Source organism: Talpa europaea (assembly GCF_964194135.1).
Source record: "Talpa europaea genome assembly, chromosome: 14".
NCBI classification, from domain to species: Eukaryota; Metazoa; Chordata; class Mammalia; order Eulipotyphla; family Talpidae; genus Talpa; species Talpa europaea.
In genome coordinates, this window is record NC_140082.1 from 49,384,292 (window position 1) to 49,405,654 (window position 21,363).

Consider the following 21,363-nt stretch of genomic DNA (forward strand, 5'->3'; position numbering starts at 1 on the left):
TCTGTTGTGCCATATGGGAATCTCCCGGGCTGGGTGGGAATCGATCTGGCGCCACAAAAGCTGCACGCAGCTTCACAGTGCTGCGCTCAAACTCGCTGCGCAGCAGGGAGGCCCCCATTTTTTTAATTTTAATTTATTTTATTTAAAAATTCATTTATACATATAAGAACTGGGGTACAGGCCAGAGGTGCGGTGGGTGAGAGGGTTCACCAGAGACAGTGGGGAGCAGAACAGGCAGACTGAGTGAAATACACTGCTGAGGGGAGCAGCAGGCGAGTCAGGAGAGGTCTGCTGCACCATGTGGGTAGCTCCCTGGCCAGGGATGGAACTCGTGCTACAGTGGCTGCAGTTAGCTTCATAGGTTTCGTCTTAACTCCTTGTACCACCGGGGAGGCCCGGTATTTCCTGCATTTGTAATCCAATGTTATTTAATATGTAAGCACACTAGGTAAGAATTTGGGTCAGATCTTTGTGATAGCCTCTTTATTTGGTAAATATCAGTAAAATTATTTAAATTTAAAAATAGTTATGGGCCTCCCCTAGTGGCGCAGCGGTTGAACGCTGGGTTGCGAAGCTGCCCGCAGCCTCTGCAGAGCCGGTTCAATCCCCAGCTGCTCCCCGGCCACCGGAGGAGGGTCCCGCATGGCGCCCAGACCTCTCCTGCCGCCCGCTGCTCCCCTTGTCAGTGTACTTCGGTCCTTCTGCCAGCTCTGCTCCCCATTCTGGCTCTGGTGAATTCTCTCACCCTCCCGCGCTTCTGACTGTACCCAGTGCTTGAATGAATGAATGAATGAATGAATGAATGAATAAATAAATAAATAAATATTTTAAAAAATAAAAAAATAAAAATAGTTATGATATGAAGAAAGATGATGTATGCTTATTTTTCTTTCCTTCTGCTTTGACTTTTCACAGGGCAAGTAGCTTCAGTTTCAATCTGGGAAGTCTTTAAATGAAACTTGCTTAAAATATTTTATCATCAGAAGAGAAACCTGTGTCAGCAGTAAGGTGGAAAAGAATGATGTTGTCCTTAAAGAATTTGCAGAATGTCATCCACAACCCGGTAACTCATTTCTATAAAATCACTCTTACTGTGGCAGCACTGAGAGTAAATCCAATTAGATAGTAATTATCCATGACTTGGGACAGGGAATGGGGGCAAATTCTGTACACATGAAAGACACCTACTATGTGATAGGGACTGCAGTGGTGATTGAAAAATAGATACGTCTCTTAGAGTACAGACTAGTGAAAGGTAAGTTCACGGTTACAATACTAGGGCATGAGAATGGTGTTATGAACCAAGAACATGTATACAGTGGAGAAAGTGCCAACTTTTGGTGGGGAGGCTCAGATAATCATAAGACATAATTTTCAAATGAAATTGGATTTCTTACTCAGTTTCTGATTTTCTTTTTTAATTAGTCCTTTTCATGAGAAGGTAATGTTTCTAGCTTTCCCCTCTGCTTTTCAAATACTGGTTGACACTTAAGCAGCGAAGATGGCAGAAGCTAATCGTACAATGGAGAATGAGAAAATTAAGTGTCTTATTGGGTCTTAGACTGGTCCAAGAATCCCTGAATGACTATAAATTCTGGAAATTTTATTGTACATCTAGGAAATAACAGACTTTCCTTGTGTCTGAAGCTGAATCTTGAATTTAGGTCTAAGATGGAGTTGCTGTTTTTCTAAACACCCTAGAAGACCTTTGGGCAGTAGGGATGTAAGGCCTTAGACCTGTCTTATTAGTATATATGAGTTCAGTTTTTTTAAAGATTTATTTATTTATGCATACAAGAACTGGGGGACAGGCCAGAACTGTAGGGGATGAGATATTTCTTTTGAAATAGCTCTCCGATCTCTCTTTTCTGATTCACCAGAGACAGAGCGGGTAACAGAACAGGTAGACTGATGAAATACACTGCTGAGGGGAGCAGTGGGTGAGTTAGGAGATGTCTGCTGTGCCATGTGGGTAACTCCCTGGCTAGGGATTGAACTCATGCATCAGTGGCTCCGGATTGCTTCATAGGTTGTGTCTTAAACTTTTGCACCTCCAGGGAGGCCTGAGTTCAGTTTTTTTGTTGTGTACTTGTTGGTATAATTGTTTTCCCCTGAATTTTAGTGTCACTATGTAAGAATGAGGTTAACCCCCAAATCAGGCAAACTCAGTTTTAGAAAAAATATCCTTCAACAGTAGTAGATTTAAAAAGGAAAGCTTACTGAATTTGAAGTCAGTGAGTCATTTAAAATGTTTTTTTGTGTGTCTCAGAGTTAAAAACATCTCAAGGTTGTATTCTGACTTTCTGCAAGGATTTAAAAAAAAAAAAAGGAGCTGCCTGCCAAGGGTGACTGAAGTATAATCTGAATCAAACCAGGAGGAGGAATGGATGTTCAAGTTATGCTGTTCAGTTCTGCCCCTCACATACAAAGATGACTTGTTTGAATGTTATTTAGAAAATGACTGTAGATTAAAATGTGTATCTTGATATTAGCATACTGATGATTTCTGTAATTTCTGGGGTTAGCACCTTCAACTATAGAGTTGAAACAAAAGTAAGTTGATGTTCAATTCCTGATGAAGGAGCCTGGAGAGTAGTGCTCCTGGAAAGCAGTAAAATGCATTCAGGGCTTCAAAACAGCCTCCTTGCTTTCTAAGAGTAGTTCATAATTGGTTTGCAAAGTAAATATTTTTGGCAAATAGCTTTAGCTTTGCTTCTGTTTTATAGTTACTTCTCTCAAGCATAAAAGGGTAAAGGTAGAAAGATTGAACTCAGTGGCAAAAGTAACATGTTGATCTGTTTATAAATTTCATTTACTGTTAAAATTGATAACTTTGAGTGTCCACGTTGCTCTTAAACTCTTCTCCTATGTGTAACTAGTTGCCCTTTCAAAAGATGATAGAGGGGAAAAGAGGCTGCAAAATGGCTTAGATATTTATAAATTTTAAGGTAATCAATGAGGCTATTGTATAAGCTTAAAAAACTTATTTTTTGCATTATTGGTTATTTTGTTAGAGATCAGTTTAAACAACAGGTAGTGTTTATTGAGTTTCTACTATATTCTTTATTAAGCATTATGAAAACACAGCTCTGCCACTTTTTAATTTTTATTTCTTTATAGGTTTCTAAAGTTTTTATCCATAATCTTGTTAGACAAATTCTGCCCAATGTTAATTCTTCTTAGAAAAGATAAAGTGAATTGTAGAATTGGCCTATGCACTTCTTTCCATTTAACATATTTCCTCTGCTTGCTCAACTGATTGAGTTCCAAGACTGAAAAAACTCAGACTCACTTTTCTTTCTGTTCATACTGAGTGTATAATTTGGAAGACTGTCTTCACTGCACACCAAAAATGCCCTCAATGTAATCTATTGTTTGGCAACTTGGTTTCTACCTAAATATTTTATTGTTTATGGAGTTAAGATATGATTAAGTGTTAGCTGGTTAAGAAATTATTTAGAAATTAAACAGATTTGTTGTTACTCCAAATTAATACACCATTTGTTAACATTAATCCCATCTGGTTCTGAGACTCTCATGCCAATTTCCTTGGGAACCTTGCTTCCACAGTACGAAGATTCTGTTTAGTAATCTAAACACTTCCCTTTCTACCTTATGATTCAATATTAAAACACAAAACAGTAAAATCTTTTAACCTCTGAGAGTTCTCTTCTAGCTTTTGTCCCTTGGTTTTTCGCTTACTGACTACCTTCGCAAGAGTCGATTTTTCCCTCTGCTCTGACATCAGTCCTACCCTTGGCTCTGCTCTCTGATTTTTTTCACTCTTAATTTCTTGTCTACCAATCTTGTCTTTAACCTCTATTTATTTCAAATCTTTACTGATCACCTTTAAGCCTCTTGAATATATCTACAGTGTATATACAATTTTGGCTTTTCACCTAATGTGAATCTACAGCTTTCTTAATGTTATGCCAGACTCTAAACTCAAAACTAACCTTCCCAAACCAATTTTCCTTCTGTGGTTTTCCATTTTCTGCCAGTATCCTTCTGCTCTTTAACTTTTGCTTCCTGACTTGCTGACAAGCCCCTGATATTTGACGATAATCTTTTCAAAATTTAAAAATCATTTATGTCAAGCCAAGTAACTTTTTCTTTATTATTATTATTTTGAAAATACAAAAGTAATTTATGTAAATTATTTTTAAAAGTTTACATGAAACATAAGGGTTTCATTAAAACATAAATTTTTCTTCTTCCTAGTGCTTAATTCCCTGCCCTAAAGCTAATCATTTTTCTGTCATTTTTTTATGTGTCCTTCTTGGGAATATCTGAATTTCCAAGAATGTGGATCCTGTGGATCACTTTTTACGTATCTTGTTACTTTACATGCTTATGTCATACTCTACAAATTGTTCTACCCACTGCATTTTCCCATTTAACACATCAGCATGTTTAGAACTTCTTCATTTATTTTAATGATAACATCATAAGTCCACTATATGGATGTACTGTCCCCTATTAAAGAACTGTTTTCCTTTTTCGGTTGTATCTAGCTCTGTGGTATACATCATATTGTATGCATCTTTTTGCACATGTGCCAGTATTTTATTTTATTTTTATTTTTATGCATACAAGAGCTGGGGTACAGGCCAGAGGTGCGGGGTTGGGGGTGATGGGGGTGTGTGTGAGAGGATTCACCAGAGATAGAGTGGGGAACAGAACAGGTAGACTGACTGAAATACACTGCTGAGGGGAGCAGCAGGCAAGTTAGGAGAGGTCTGCTGTGCCATGTGGGTTGCTCTCTGGCTGGGGATTGAACTCGTGCTGCAGTGGCTGTGGTTAGCTTCATAGGTTGCATCTTAACCCCTTGCACCACCCAGGAGGCCCCAGTGATTTCACTTTTACAGATTCATCTTATAAAATACTGGCACAAGAGTCTCCCTGGTGGCGCAAGGGAGAATACCTTTCTAAAGGTACCTTTAGAGGGCCTCCCCTGGTTGCGCAGCAGTTGAGCGCTGGGCTGCGAAGCTGCCCGCAGCCTCTGCAGGGCCAGTTCGATCCCTGGCCACCGGGCAAGGGTCCCACATGGCGTGCAGACCTCTCCTGCTGCCCGCTGCTCCCCTCAGCAGTGTACTTCATCAGTCTGCCTGCTCTGTTCTCCCCTCTGGCTCTGGGGAATTCTCTTACCTTCCCGCGCTTCTGACTGTACCCAGTGCTTGTATAAATAAATAAATAAATCTTTAAAAAAAAGGTAGACTATCTGAGAATACCTTTAGAAAGGTATTCTCTCAGCAGAGTCACACAGGATGTGTGACGACACTCATGAAATATTGTCTACTAGGGGCGCTCTCTAGAGATTCATTGCCCAGGGTTTGTCTTGGGGATTGGTTGTTGAAGATAGCTTCTGCTTAACATGTACCAAAATTCCAGACTACCAAACAGAAAGCAGATACTTAGCATAAATCATACTGTTTACAAAGTTTAGGTACAGTAAGCCCACCCTATCAGTTAGTGCTTTGTTAACTCTTTCTTCATATTCCCTAGTTTTACAAACCAGTGATGTTTTCCCCAAATCTTGCTATCTCCCAATTTATGTACCTTGATGTCTTTCATAATCATTTCTACTATGACTTTTAATATGAGTTCTGGCCATTCTCTTAGTGTGTGGTTCTGAATCTTTTAGTATATTGGCTCTTAGATATCCTACCAAACCTTCACACTAAAAGTGTTCAAAATTAAACACATCATCTTCCTTCTCTAGTCTATTTCCTTTAAATTTCACCACTTCAGATGGTCGCCCTATATAGACATTTTCATTTGAAATATCTCTCCGATCTCTCTTCTCTGCCAGCCCTCACTCCCTAGTGCCTACTGCCATCTGCCTGGGATTATACCCTTATCTCCTTATGCCAAGATTACTTATGTCCGTCTCCCAGATATTCCCTGCCTTCCAGTATATTTTACCCTCCCCCGCAACTGTTGTTCTCAAGCCTCACTTTCCTATGTTAGTCTAAAATCTGACTGTGATTATATCCTATCCTAACTGCTCCCTCACTACTTTTGTCTTTTCCTGACTTTGTGCTTTTGTCAACTGATATTTCTACCTGAACTGGCTTCCCTCGCCTTTCTACTCAGCTATATACTTCCCAGCTCAAATCACATTTCCTGCTGGTGGTGTGTGTCTGCAGCTCCAGCTCCTTGGGAGAATGAGGCAGGAGGATTGCTCCAGCCCAGGAATTCTGTGTTCTGGTTACTAGGGTGACTTCTTGGGAGCGGGACCACTGGGTTGCCTAAATATGGGTGAATCAGGCAAGGTCAGAAACAGAGCAGTTCGAAACGCCTTTATGGATCAAATCACACTTCCTTCATCAACTCTGTCTACCTTAGTTAGAATTCTTTATACATTTTTTTGAAACATTTCTCTGACCCATTCTTCTAGATTTTATATTGGTCAAGGTTTATAGTTACAAGTACAGGAGCTAATCTCTAGCAGAAAAGGAATTAATTAAATGATATTGGAAAGCTTTAGAACTTCCAGTAGGACTGAGGGAGGACCAAAGAGCCAGGCTTGGCAACTACAAGTCATAGATGGCACCCAGAATCATGCTGCAGAATTATTCCCATGAAGAGACATCTATCACCAACACTGGGAACAGATGAACTTACGTGTTTTTGTACTGGCAGCACCAGCAATGCCATTGCTGCCTCTGTCCCTGGATGTAGCTGCTCCTCTCTTTCCAGCCTTCTTATCACTCATTCTAACTTAAAGTCTGAACTGGCGGTACTGATTGATAGAGTTTTATCTGTCAATTTATGCCCTTGCCAGTATAGCAGAGGCCTAATGTTCTTAAAGTAGAGAATTTTCCAGAAATGGGAAAGAGAGTCTGCTTTGGAACAGAGTATCATGTTTCTGCTCTGATTATCTTTCCATAGCATCTGACTTCTTCCCAACTGTACATACTCTAAGTTCCTCACAGACAGGCCTCTCATACCTCTTTCTAGCTGCAGTCTACCTAATAGAGATCCTTGCTTAGAGCACACATTTAGTAAGTCAGCATAGAAAAAGTCAGAAATATCAATCAGGATGTTTTGGCAAATAGTACCAAACCTAACTGGGGCTTAGTCTTACGGTTTTGTCTTCAATGAGATCATATGAGATCTGTATTGCAATTTTTATTTATTTTTTTTTAAGATTTATTTATTTATTTATACAAGAACCAGGGTACGGGCCAGATGCACGGGAGGGTGAGAGGATTCACCAGAGACAAAGTGGGGAACAGAACAGGCAGACTGACGAAATACATTGCTGAGGGGAGCAGCAGGTGAGACAGGGGAGGTCTGCTGCACCATGTGGGGCCCTCACCGGCCGGCTGGGATCCAACTGGCGCTGCAGAGGCTGCGGACAGCTTCATAGCGCTGCGCTCAACTGCCTGCGCCACCAGGGGAGGCCCTGTATTGTAATTTTTTACATAAAGTATTTTTGTAATATCAGAACTGCAAAGCTTGGGGTTGCCTAGAAAGTATACGAAGAAGAACATTAAAATCCCACCCTTTGAGAAAACCATTGTAACATTCTTGGCTTACTTCATTAGTGTTTTCTTTTTATATTTATTATTAACTATATACAAAAACATATAAAGTTTTGTAGGCTTTTTCATGGATATTTACATCACTAATTTTATTATTAAAATTTTTCATAAATATAATTTGAACATATATAAAGTTTGAAATTACAAAAACTGTTCTCAGGCCTCCCTGGTGGCACAAGAGGTTGAGACACAACCTGTGGGGCTGTCCGCAGCCACTGCAGCACGAGTTCGATCCCCAGCCAGGGAGCTGCCCACATGGCACAGCAGACCTCTCTTGGCTCATCCGCTGCTCCCCTCAGCAGTGTGTTTTGGTTGGTCTGCCTGTTCTGTTCCCCACTTTGTCTCTGGTGAATCCTCTCACTGCCACACCTCTGGTCTGTTCCCCAGTTCTTGTATGCATAAGTAAACCTTTAAAAAATTAAAAATTAAAAAAAAAAAACTGTTCTCATTTTATGAAGAGATTTGCATTATGGAAAATGCTATCTTATTTGTGGAATCCACTGTACCTAAAAGATCATTGCAGCAGTGTAATTCCTTCTACTTTATCTGCACACAAAAACCAACCACTCAGATATGCAGCTGTAACCAGTCTGTCCATTTGTGTGATTTTCATTTTCTGACCTAATGGGCTCTGTTCATCCCACCTACTCTGCCTTCAAGCAGTCACCAGGACACCAGATGAAAACTGGCTTCTGCAGTTTCTTGTGTTGTTGCTTAAGGTAACAACATTGTTTTTTCAGCAGTTGCAGAGTTGCTGCTTCTCTGCATATGTGAGGCCTGCTAGGGCCCAGATTCCGGGCACATGGGAGCCCATTCATTCACCATGTAGTATCGATCATCTCTTGACCACTGTTCAAAGGTTGTGGAAAGTGATGATCCAGTCTTGTCCCATGCAACTCATAATCTAGACAATCTAGAGATGTGTGCCAACAGAGTATAAAGTTGTATCATGGACCCACAGAGGGGGAGTCTGAAAAACCCTCAATGGAAGAGATTGACAATTTTAACAGATTTGCAGCTTTATGAGCCACTAGCTTACAACTCATTTTTTATGGCCTGTCTCACTTTCTTATTTCTTCATTATCAGATCTACCTTGGAAGGATTTTAGCAGATATGTCATAATTTGGGTGAGCTTGATATAAGGCGTTATGATATCTGGCCTGCTGGCCTCATCAGATGCTCCCAAGTGGAAGAAGATGGTTGTGATATAGGAATTGCAGCCACATAGCACAGGTTTCTAGCCAGTGGACAGGGAGGAGGTAGTTGCCTTTGGGGAAGGGGATTGACAAGATCTGATAGAGTGTCAGGACCCAGCACAATGGGCTGTGTCCCAGGGAATGATGGGTCAGGTTGAGACCTTAATACTATGTGGGACCACCTACTGGAGCCCATGCCTGCAGACTGGACAGGCCAGGGTAGGTAAATGCCATGTCCTGAGAGATTCACCACCCCTGGAACTTATCCTTAAGATCTTGCAGTTCTCTGATTTCTAGCAGTCCTGTGTGAGTTGCAGTCTGGAAACCCAGCAAAGAGGTTGGTTGACAAATCCCAGGTGTGGAGGAGTGGCTAACTTTGGAGCCCCTCCATGGACAGTACCTCCATCAACATTAGTGTAAGGCCCGGCGTGATCTTGATCCTGTTGTTGGGATCATCAACGGAATGTTAGAAGGAAAAAAGGGGGGTGACATTGTGACAAGAATTTTCTACTATCAGAATTATCCTATTATGTAGAAGTTTTATTTCACAAAACCCCTTAGCCAAATAGAAATTTCTGTTATTATTATTTATCTTGTGTCTATTCCCAAAAAACTCAGAGGACTTTGCAGGTATTGGGAACATCCTAGCTATGTTGTTCCATTGTAACTGTTTGAATAGTGCGGGCAACATGGAAAATGCTAGATTCTGAGTGGATTAATACAAAGCCTTTAAAAATGAAGTTCTCCACCCAAATGTCCAGAAACAGATGACTGGATCAAGAAGGTGTAGTATATATACACAGTGGAATACTACTCAGCAATCAAAAAAGAGAAACTCATGCCATTCACAGCAATATGGACGGAGGTAGAAGGGATCATGCTCAGTGAAATAAGTTAGAAGGAAAACAAAATATCGGATGGTTGCATTTATAGGAGGAATATAGGGGAACCTATATTCAGAAAAAAAAAATCCAATAATAATAAACAACAAAACTAGCAGGCCCCCTAAATAAGAGACATGATGAAAGGGAGGGGCAGGAAAAGGGATCAAAACAGGGGATATACGAGCACAAGGGATTCTGGTTATGGTTCATGGGTGAACTGGTGGTGAGAATTTTATGGGGAATACACAACGATGTAGAAGACATAAATTAAAAAAAAATTATAAATAAATATAAATGAAGTTTTTCTTGTTCCTGGGTTTCAGCACCAAAAAAAAAGTAGTTTTTTAATTTTGTTTATATAAACATACATTTGTAAAAAATTTTTTCCCTAGACAATTCCTTATGTTGGGACCATTTCTGAGCAACTGGAGCCTGGAAGTTTGATTGTCATACGTGGACATGTTCCTAGTGATTCGGACAGGTAAAATCATGTGTTAGAGGAAAGAAAGAACATAAATGAACGTCTCTTTTTGATTGTGAAACAACAACAACAAAAAATAATGTGGAAGAGATCATTTTGCTATTTTGAGGCCTGATTTGGCTTTTGTTAGCAGCTGAGGAGATTGTAAGAAAGATTAAATTTTTTATTTTGTTACTGTTAAGACTGATTTCAATATAAAAAATTAGATACATGGTTAATGAAAGGAATTGTGGTCAGAGGACAAAAAGAGTACAGTTACACCTTTGAAAAGCTGTTTCTTGTAGTTTTAAGTATGAGTACAGTAACTCCTTATCCACGGTTTCAGTTACCTATAGTCAACCAAGGTTGGAAAATAATACACACAATAAAATATTTTGAGACACACACACACATTCACACACCTATTATAGTATGTAATGAGTGTTCTATTTTAGTATTATTTATTGTTAATCTTTGCTATGCCTCAATTATAAAGTAAACTTAATCACTGGTGTGTGTGCATGTAGGTTTTGGTAGCAGGTTTGCCACCGTTTTAGGCATCCACTGGGTTCTTGGACTGTATATTCATGGATAAAGAGGGCTGATATACAAACTGTATCAGAGTTGGGCTTAGCTCTTTGTGACTGGTGCCTGAATAACAGTGTTGTCAATAATATGTGAAAGATAAGTCCAAAGGAGACAAAGTTGTTAGAAAAGTAGGCCTCTTTTGGCTCACCTCTGTTACCCCTAGGGTGAGGTCTCTTTCTCATGAGACTTAAAAGCCAGAACTCTGGCACTCACCTCATGTCGTGGGTGACTGGATGGCTTATGGGGCATTGGAGGGGGTGGTGGGGCAAAAGGCAGATGCTAACTAACTTTTAAGGCAGGTGGCACTAGTTTTCCTTGAACACTTCCACCTTGTGACAGAGCTTTAAGCATGTGAATGTGCCTGCCACTAAGGGAAGTGAGAAAATACAGACTTTTATCCTGGAGAGATAGGACCCCAGCTACAGCTCAGAGATCTTTTACTGAGGAAGGAGGAGAGGAAGATTAGGCCTCTAGGTGTTTAGGCTGTGTGTGAATATGAAGAGTGGCTCAGTCATAGGTCACTTGGCCCGCATTGTTCTGCTTGCTGAGGACTCAAGTGGTCTGTGTCTCTTTCCTTTGTAGATTCCAGGTGGACTTACAGTATGGCAGCAGTGTGAAGCCCCGAGCTGACGTGGCCTTTCATTTCAATCCGCGCTTCAAAAGGGCCAACTGCATTGTTTGCAATACTCTGAAAAATGAAAAATGGGGATGGGAAGAGATCACTTATGACATGCCTTTCACGAAAGAAAAATCTTTTGAAATCGTAATTATGGTACTGAAAGACAAATTCCAGGTAGGTTTTGAAGAATGAAAATACCATGGATGATCATAGGCTTACAGGGCAGCTTTCATACTAGTGAACTCACCCTTACCTTTCTTAAATCCAGAGAAAGAGGTTGACTGTAATTTTTCTCAAAGTCAGGCAGGTACCTAAATTCGAGATGGGGCACTATCGCTTGTCAATGTTGCCACGTGGAATATACAGTCGGTTCAGTGCTGCCAGATCTTTTTATTCTAACATACTTCAAGCTGGGCTGAGCTTACTTCTGAATTGGCCCAGCATTATATTAATCACGAAATACTAAATTATAACCACCATGACCAAAGTACAGTAAAGTCTAAAACTAATATAGACAGACAGGGACTCCTAGCATAGAAGTCAAGGGTTTTTTAAAGTTAAGTCCTGACACAAGATAGTTCTTTAGGATCATGAGATTTTAGACCCACAGGAGATTTCTAGAAATCCTGTGTGTAGTGAATGCTGTCACAGGCTTCATGGAGCATTTTATACCTGGTGTGGGTATGTAAGGTAGAATATGGTCCCAGAGGCTCTGCCACTGTAGAGGTTCAGCCTCCTAAACTAGATCTTTGTACTGCTTAGAGTGAAGACTTTCCCACCTCTGGTGCAGCTCTTTCCTGTCCTTCAACTGCTACCAGACATTGCCCCAAAATCTGAAACCCATTCATCACTCCCTTCCCACACCTTCTGAGTGCTTGTGTCTGTGTCATGCTTTTGAACACTGCACTATTGTGCTTCGGTGTTTTCCTATCTCATATTGCCACCCGTGAAATTTTAAACTCCTTGAGGTCAGAGATCACAGGGTACATTGCTTGTATTTTCGTGACATTCCCTAACACAATATCTGACATTGGGGAGGGAGGGGACTGTGTGCGCTGGACACTGCTCTGCATCAGGCACTGTGCTGAGACTCAGAGGTGATCTTATTTCCTCATAATCGGAGCCCTTTCAGGGGGAACTTGTCCTTACAAATAGAAATCTCAGACTAAGTTGGGTAACTGCCCATGTTCATTCATTCAGCAAAGTCAACAAATACTTACTGAGTGCCTGCCACATTCACGGTGGCCTCTCCTAGACTGGGATCCTCAAGGACAGTGGGGTGGCAAGCGCGCAGGGCAGATCTCTAATCTGAGTCCAGAGGCCTCTAGAGCACTTTGGGGAATCTTTGAATCCCAGGTTTTCTTTGGTATATGAATTGGTATACATGTGCATATAGACATAGATTCTGAATGTGTCATTCATTTGTCAGGGAGGAGAGGGTACATGACATTTAACCAGACCAGGAGAAGTTAAGCACTGCTAGTGTTGTGGATGCTTTCAGTCTCAGTTGGGGCAGATAGGTAATGTGGAGGTCTGTGGGAAATGGTACAAAATTAAACCCAAAAAATATTTCAATATGAATAAATTAATAGATTTATTAATGGTTCTTTTGTGTGTGGGAGTGTGACTGTCTTCTGTGTCTGTCTAGGTGGCTGTAAATGGAAGACACATGCTGCTCTACTCCTATAGGATCAGCCCAGAGAAAATAGATACTCTGGGCATTTATGGCAAAGTGAATATTCATTCAGTTGGCTTTCGCTTCAGCTCGGTGAGTGCCCTGCCGTAGCTTGGGATCTTCTTGATGATGTTTTCTGATGAAATAGTAGGAAACAGCTTAAGCATCTTCTAAGATGATAAAAACATAAATGCCTCCCTCATTAGCATATTAATTTTTTGAAGTAAATCTTCCAGACTAGCAGGATGCTACTTATCGACTAAGGGATCTCAAATCTATTATGTTTCTAACCAGAAAGCCCCAAACAGTAACAATAAAACAAAAAAGCCTTTTGGCTAGATAAGGGATAGTTGCATAGGAGTACAATGGAATATTTCGTTTCCTAGAAGTAGAATGTGTGAGTCAAAAGGTATTTTTGCATTTTAAGTTAGGCTTGGTAATATTAATCTGCCCCACAAAAAGATGAGAAATTGCACTCTCAGCATCAGTGCCCACTTGTCACATTCTTAAGTTCTTTAATGTTTGCCAATTTGCTTTGGGAGAGGAGGGGAAGGACCTTTATTTATATGTATTTGAACCATAATTTTCAAGCATATTTCATGGTTAGCACCATTGTAATTCTTTTTGTTATGTTAAGTAGATTGTATTTAGAATTCTGATGGGTGTTAAAATTAATCTTATCTTTTCTTCAGGAGTTAAGAAGTGGCCAAGCATGTAATCTGGAACTGAAGAACATTAATAGAGAAAATGTAAATATTAAATCTTTTAATAAACCACTAATTTAAAAATACTCTTTTAGATGCAGTGTAGATTAGGTGGCAGGTGGTTGAGCTTTTTTAAATTATATTTTTAATATGAGAAATTGTATTTTTAATATTAATAAGCTGGGAGTAATCATTTGAAAATTATACAAGAAGTGTAAATTTCTGTGGTGCCAGTACTGTGAGGTTTGCTGTGCTCAAACTACCAGTGTATCTGCCCACCACCTGCCACTCTTCTTTTGTAAAAGAACTCTCAACTGTTGAATAGTACTGTCGTGAGGTATTTATAAATATTGAACACGATAAATATTAAACACAATCAGTACATTGGCAAATGAACTACCACATGGATTTTAAACAAATGACATTTAAATTTGCTGTTAGTGGATAAAATGAAATCTTACTGGACCTGTTACCTCAGAGATAGAATATAATCTCAGCAGATTGGGAGGACCTTGGAGGAACAACTAAAATGCATTTGAAGCTCAAATGTGGTCCTGTGAAACCATGTTAACTAGCATTCAGGTGAACACTCCCAGCAGCCTGCTCATAGCTGGAGTCCCCTTTACAGCTCCACACCAGTTGTCACGTAGCACCAAGGGAACTGCTCTTACTATAAAAATAATTCTTCCCTTTCAGATGTCCTCATTTTGTCTTTCTTTTCCCAATAGGTACAAAATGCTGGCATGTCACAGCTTGTAAGTATCTTTTTGTTTTATTTTTTACATTATTGTTCATTTTTAAACAATATTTGCTTCCCCTCCACCTCAGGTGTGTCCCCATAGAATTTCCTTCATCAGTGCACCCGTGCACTATCACCTCAGTCCCCTGTGCTCCTCCCTCCCTCCCTCTCATCCCTTTCCCTCCTCCTCCCCTGCAGGATGTCTCTGGTCTCTGATTTATAATTGTCTGTTATTGTTTTTTTGTGTTTGTATTGTTACTGTTTTTTTACACTGATGTCTTATTTGGTTCCCCTATATTCCTGCTATAAGTGCAACCATCCGATATTTTTCTTTTTCCTTCTTGCTTATTTCACTGAGCATAATTTTTTCTAGCTCCATCCATGTTGCTGCGAATGGCATAAGTTTATCTTTTTTGATTGCTGAATAATATTCAGTATTATTAATAAAATTAATAAATTAATAAATTTAATAAAATTCAGTAAGTATTTTTGCCTGGATTATAACATGTGGAACCTTTTATAAAATTGCCCAGGAAATGAGTAGTTTAAACCTTGGAAGACAGCTTCATTCATTCCATACCTTATTGTAGAACTGTTTCCCTACAGCCTAGTAATAGAGGAGATATTTCTAAAATCGTACCCAGAACTGTCTACACCAAGAGCAAAGGTTCGACTGCCAATCATACTTTGACTTGCGCCAAAATACTACCTATCAACTGTTTGCCAAAGGTTTGAAGAACCCCAAATTTTCTTAATCCTGTATAACAAATGAAGTTTTAATTAACTGGTATGTGTAACCTCTGTCCTCACTAGAAACCTAAAGGTGCCACTCTGCATTTGTCAGCTGTCCCTGCACAGATATCTGTCACCCAGGCATAAAGTCTCTGAGCTATTAGTATTTCTTTAACTCCTCCCATCTTGACTGCATCCCTTCAGGCAGAGCACAGCTTTATGCCCCAGGCATAGGTGACTTTCTTAGTGAGTGTCACTCATACAAAGGCCATCAGTTCCCATTCCATGTCCATTCATTTAATTGACTGAAATGTACTCATCGTGTGCTGTGAGCCGGAGTGTTGACTCTGGGGACCTGTCTGGGACCAAGGCATATTTAGTCTGTGCCTTCATAGGGTTTACAGGGTTGTGACCTTTCAATAATCCCCAGTGTCTTTGGACAGTTTTTTCCATAAGATCCCTTTCTGCAGATTTCTTGGTGCTGACTATGGTTTCTTTTCAGACCCTGCCATTTGCTGCAAGGTTGAACACCTCAATGGGCCCTGGACGAACTGTTGTCATTAAAGGAGAAGTGAATACAAATGCAAAAGGGTCAGTGTCACTAAGTTCCAGTAATAATATGTCTTTATTGCTTTACACCCTATAATAGTCTTATAAACTCTAACTAGCGCTAGTGCCATACCCCCCATTGGGAAAGTGAGAATATGAATGCAAGAGGAAATTGCACTGCTGATCTAGACTTTTTGTAGCTAGACAAGAGGGTGGCGGGCCTCCCTGGTGGTGCACGGGGTTAAGTGTCAGCACTATGAAGCAATCTGCAACTATTGTAGCACCAGTTTGATCCCTGGCCAGGTAGGTGACCCAAAGGTGCAGCAGACCTCTCCAGTCGCACCCACTGCTCCCCTCAGCAGTGTATTTCAGTAGATCTGCCTGTTCCACTCCCCACACTGTCTCTGGTGACTCTTCTCACCTCCTGCACCTCTGGCCTGTATCCCAGTTCTTGTATGCATAAATAAATATATCTTTTTTTTAAAAAAAAGACAAGAGGGTGGCATTTGTCAAGGCTGGTTCTTGCTTTGTAGAACTCCAGGAAGGCCAAGATCAGGTAACTTTTGTTAGAACTCCTCTTGTCATGTGCCTCATAAAAGTTCTACTTTAAAAACCTCCAGAGATGTTTAGACTTCTAAAAGCTTGAAATTAGAACTGTTTCCCAGATAGCAGTACACTTTCAAAATAAAAGGACACGTGTAAATATTACAAGAGAACAGCTACTTGCAAGGATCCCACACTTCTGCAGCTGGAAGTAATTATTTGGTTTCTTTGTTCTAACCCTTCAGTTTCTTCCCAACCAGATCTATTATCTCAGTATTGATTTTAACATTTTTTATATTGTAAATAACATATCACAGGAATGCTAACTCAGAATTTAAATTTCACCTTCACCAGCCTTCCTCTGTCCATGCATATGTTTTGTGTAATTATAATCAGAGCTTAATTCTGCAGAAACAGCACAACTCTCTTCTTTGTGGTTAATGTGTTTTTTTTTTTCTCTCGAAAGTTTTAATGTTGATCTAGTATCAGGAAAATCAAAGGATATTGCTCTCCACTTGAACCCACGCCTGAATAGTAAAGCATTTGTAAGAAACTCTTTTCTTCAGGAGTCCTGGGGAGAAGAAGAGAAAAATATTACCTGTTTCCCATTTAGTCCTGGGATGTACTTTGAGGTAAGATTATATTTTTTGAAAACTGGGGTAAGAAAAAGAATCCTGCCAGCAGGGTGCATTCAAATAAGTCCTGCAGAAGTATGGGATCTTTGATTTACCTAGTGATTGTATTCCGAGTGCCCTTTTATAAAGCCACTCAGTATAAATGGCAAAGCCAGTAGAGTACCACCTTATTTGTTGGAATTGTTTGAACTGGAATTAGTTCCACATTTTTGGAATTATTTGCTGTCATATTGAAAATTGCTGTGTAGCTGTACATTGGCTATAAGCATTTTAACAGGAACCTTGTCTCAGGATTGGAGTAACATGTTTAATACTAAGTGAACATGAGAACATAAGAACCATCCAGCTGCCTAAACAATCCCGTCTCCCTTCTCAGTAATACACAGCTTTAGGCGCAGTCCTTTCTTCCAAGGAGCTGGTCTTGTGTTATCTATTAAAGGAAAGATATGTTTAGATCATTGGAACTGGAAAGCATGTAGTCCTGAGTCCCTAAGGGTGTGAATATTGTAACAGAACATTTCCAAAATGTTTTTGGGATGCTGAAGAGAGAATAGTCTCCTTGACATGTGATGTTGGAGGGTTGGCAAGTTCACTCACCAGCTTAAGTGACTATTGCCACACGTGGTTGCTCATGTCATGCTGACTTAGGGCATGCTTCTGCAATACATGCTGTCACATGCATTGGCCCATCTGAGTTCCTAAGGATTCATCAAAACTAGTTGCTAAAAGCATGAATGTCAAGGCTGAGTAGAAAATGGTGAGTTGACGTCAGTATTTATTCATCCCAGCCTAATGCAGTGCCCCGGTTTGTGGACTAAAAGACATGTGAGCTAATTATAGAAAGTTCCCTGGAAGTTGTGGATATTGGTTGGAATTATGAAGGGATGCAGGAGGTTGAAGGTAAAGTTGAATTGTCCAGACTTTGAGGATGATTTGAACTAATTACTGGAGGTAGAAAGGGCAGCATTAGGGTTTGGTCAGCTGTCAGGTTTTGAAGGCGCTTTGGGGTTCAGTGGACGGGGAGAGAGTTGAACACTGCTGAAGGAAGTTGATTCTTGTGGTTGGTGACAGGAAATCAGTGACTGGTTTTTTGACCTGTCTGGCTCCCAAGTTTGAAATTGTTTATATTAAAATAAAAAGTACAACTTCTTTTAAATCATCATTTGTTAATTTTATACTTCAGGACCAGGAATTATGCTTGTTGGATTTTCAATTTCTGAGTTGATTTTTTGTTGTCTCAGGTTCCAGCCTTTTTAATACACGCTGAGATTATGCCATCTTTCCATTATGTCATTTATTTGATTTTAAACATTTTCTATCCCTTGTTGTTTCAAATTTATTAGATCTATTTAGTCTTTAAAAAATATCTTTCAATTCTGTAAATTCATCTGAGGCTTTTTTTAATCAAAATCATGTTCTTACCAGCTGTTAAATAATATCAGATGTTTCTGAGGGATTTTGTTGTTACATGTTTTCTTCTGACTGGGGGGTCTTGCCCATTATGTACTTTTCTTCTCTCATTTAGTTGTGCAATAGTGTGTCTGCCTGTCAGTGTCCTGTGTCTTTTCCTTTGTTTGTGGTGTGTTGGCGCCGGAGTTGTTCTGATTAGTAATTAATTTACTTTTCACTGCATCTACCTAATGCTAACTTGTTTTCCCTTCTGAGCATCAGACTGTTTTGAGATTTTGTTAAATGTACATTACCACAGGTCCCCTCCACCCTGCTTGAAACTGGAATTTCACCATCCTTGTAGGCATATAATCCCAGTTTATGAATATTTTTTCCAGTTCTGCGTGGCCCTAGAATCTTCACATCTTATCAACAGCTCTTTTATCCATTGAATTTCTCCTAGTAGCCATTTCCACTATTCCTGTCAGAAGAGTAAAGATTCAGTTTGCTTCTTTGCAGACTCAGATGTTGTGCCTCATTCTGGCCTCTGGGGGTGGAGCCAGGTTGGCAGCAAGGCTGTGCTGCTGCTCTCAATTCTTGATGAATTGAGGTTCACTGAACTGCCTTGTTCAGCGTGGATTTAAAGCAAATGGTAGAATCTTGAGACTGGCATTGGGACTATGGTATTCAAAGGCTGAGGATGTTGTGAAGGTGACTTAGGGGCAGTGGTTTCTTTTGTTTTCTATCGTTTGAGTTTTAGGCAAAGACAACTGTGAAGGGCAACATCAGTGATGACTGAACAGAAATCTACCAGAATGTTAATTTAAATTACACCATAGATTCAAAGAATACTGACCATTTTTTTTTTTTATTGTGGTAACATTGGTTTACATATTGTTTGTATTTTAGAAGTATAGGATCTATCCCCTCAGGTGTCGTTACCACACTACACCAGCACCAAGACACCGGGGTCTGCCACCATAGTCCATTCCGCTCCCTCCTCATTGCCTCTCACCCTTTATCCTCCCCTCCTGGAAGCCGCAGTTCTGCAGCGAGCTTCCTAGGGTTAGCTCTTAGTTTGCTCTGTCTGACCCTTTGTTTGGTTTCTCCGTACTACACACACATATAATTGCCACAGTCTGGCATATGTCTCCAGGAATGGCAGCCATGATTCAGCAGTTTTCCTCCTTGATTTGGGTTCCCAAACATGGGCGAGGAAGGGCAACTCTTTGCTTCCCCAGAAGCAACAGTCAGGAATGCAGAAGAGGGACTGTGCTGAGGGAATGCAGGCCAGCCAAGCCCCAGGGATGTGTGGGGTTCCGAGTCCCTGAGTGGGACAAGGCAGAAAGTGCCACTACCTGATACTTTAGTTCGATTAGGATCTTATATGATACAGAAGGGAAGTTCGCAGCAACAGGCTCAAAGACCTTCGCTAGGTATAAAGCAAACCAAATGGTTGTTACTTTTTGACACTGTTAGTGTGCAAAAAGCAAAAATTGCTAAATCAGTGGGAACCACTAATGATATGTTTCCTTGCCTTCCAGATGATAATTTATTGTGATGTTAGAGAATTCAAGGTTGCAATAAATGGTGTACACAGCCTGGAGTACAAACACAGATTTAAAGAACTCAGCGATATTGACACGCTGGAAATCAATGGCGATATCCACTTACTGGAAGTAAGGAGCTGGTAGCTGTCATGACTATTACAAAAACTGAAATACAAAATGTCTTATGTAACACTGGCCTTGTTAAAATGCATCTCATTCTCATTATGTTGGTCATGTATATTGTTAAAATGAGCTTGTATAACATTAGGTACTGCTGGGTGTTCAGTCCTTGCCATGGTGTGTGGCTTTGTCCAGCATACAATGAAGAAATGAGACAACAGCAACCTATTGCCATTATTGTGGCCATTCTGGTCTTCCCGCACCCTGGCCTCTTCTTTTTTAAACTTAACTACACATTCATCAAGTATTTATTACTTGCTTCCTATAATGCAGTAGCTAGCATCGAGCATTGATTTTTCAGTTGGTGTATAAAACCACCAGGTCTCCTGTTCTCTTGAGCTCAGAATCTTCTTGATTTGCCCTTGTGCCCCTGTTTTTCTACAGGCATTACATAAACTCACCAAGAACTTGAAAGAATCACTTAACTATTAAATCACACTAAATTATAGAAGACACTATTCTTTCTTAAGTGATCACTTTCTTAACGAGTTTTTGATGATTTACGTCTGGCACTTTTGCATAATAACTAAATCGGCTTTTATGCATTACCAAATAAATAACATTATGAAATTTGAACACAGCACAAAGATTAATGCAAAAAAACCCAAAGATGGTGTTGAAATTAACTTGATGTAAATCTCAAGGCCACCGATTTATTTTAGCATATCTGCATGTAGTGTGTCAAAGATCTGTATGTATTCCTACAGAAAGTGTAAGGTAGAAGCAAGATGATTTCAATTTGTAAAATGTTTATGGTTAGCAAAGCACCGTCACGATTAGATTTAATGAATGTTTATAAAGTAGGCGCTATCAGAAAGTAAAATAGACTACTGAAGTAGAGGCAACACAAGATCTGTTGCTTGTTGGCATGTAAACCCACACTCTGCTCTTTTAAAGATTAGTCCATCATCATTAGCAACTGAGATCAAAACATTGTTCTACTTTAAGTGATTAAAATCAAACCTGTATCGGCAGGTTAAAACTGTTAAATTTCTGTAATTTTTTTCTATTCTTTGAAGCAAGTTGGCAGAAGTTCTTCATAGAGTACTTACAGGTCAGATCTTGTTACAGGAAATTTCAAAGGTTTAGAAGGGGAGGTAAAAAGCTAATCACTCAGATAATTTTATCTCATTCAATTGCTGGGCTGAATTTTGCCAGGGTTTAGAAATATTTTCATTAAAAATTTTAGCTAGGTACTATTTGTACCCATATATTGAAAACAATTATTATCATTCTTTATAAGCACTTAGTGTAGAAACTTTTAGTCTTTCTTTTTCCACCTTCTCCTGTTAATTTATTATGCTGAGTCCTGCCAAGCTCCCGAAATTTTGGGGGGTGGAGAGAGTTGAGAGAGCTGTAGAAGGCTCTA

The 21,363-nt window shown here is 39.8% G+C and overlaps 1 protein-coding gene across 1 annotated transcript; it reads left to right on the forward strand.

Annotated features, from left to right (window-relative positions):
• Positions 1-1,018: 1,018 nt before the first annotated feature.
• LGALS8 (galectin 8) lies at positions 1,019-19,958 on the forward strand (the record flags this gene model as incomplete). The annotated part of the gene is made up of 10 exons (XM_084253568.1): positions 1,019-1,063; positions 10,024-10,112; positions 11,262-11,472; positions 12,947-13,066; positions 13,666-13,722; positions 14,406-14,432; positions 15,023-15,145; positions 15,651-15,739; positions 16,707-16,872; positions 19,809-19,958. The coding sequence occupies 10 exons, from the start codon at positions 1,019-1,021 to the stop codon at positions 19,956-19,958; spliced, it is 1,077 nt and encodes a 358-aa protein (XP_084109694.1).
• Positions 19,959-21,363: the final 1,405 nt, after the last annotated feature.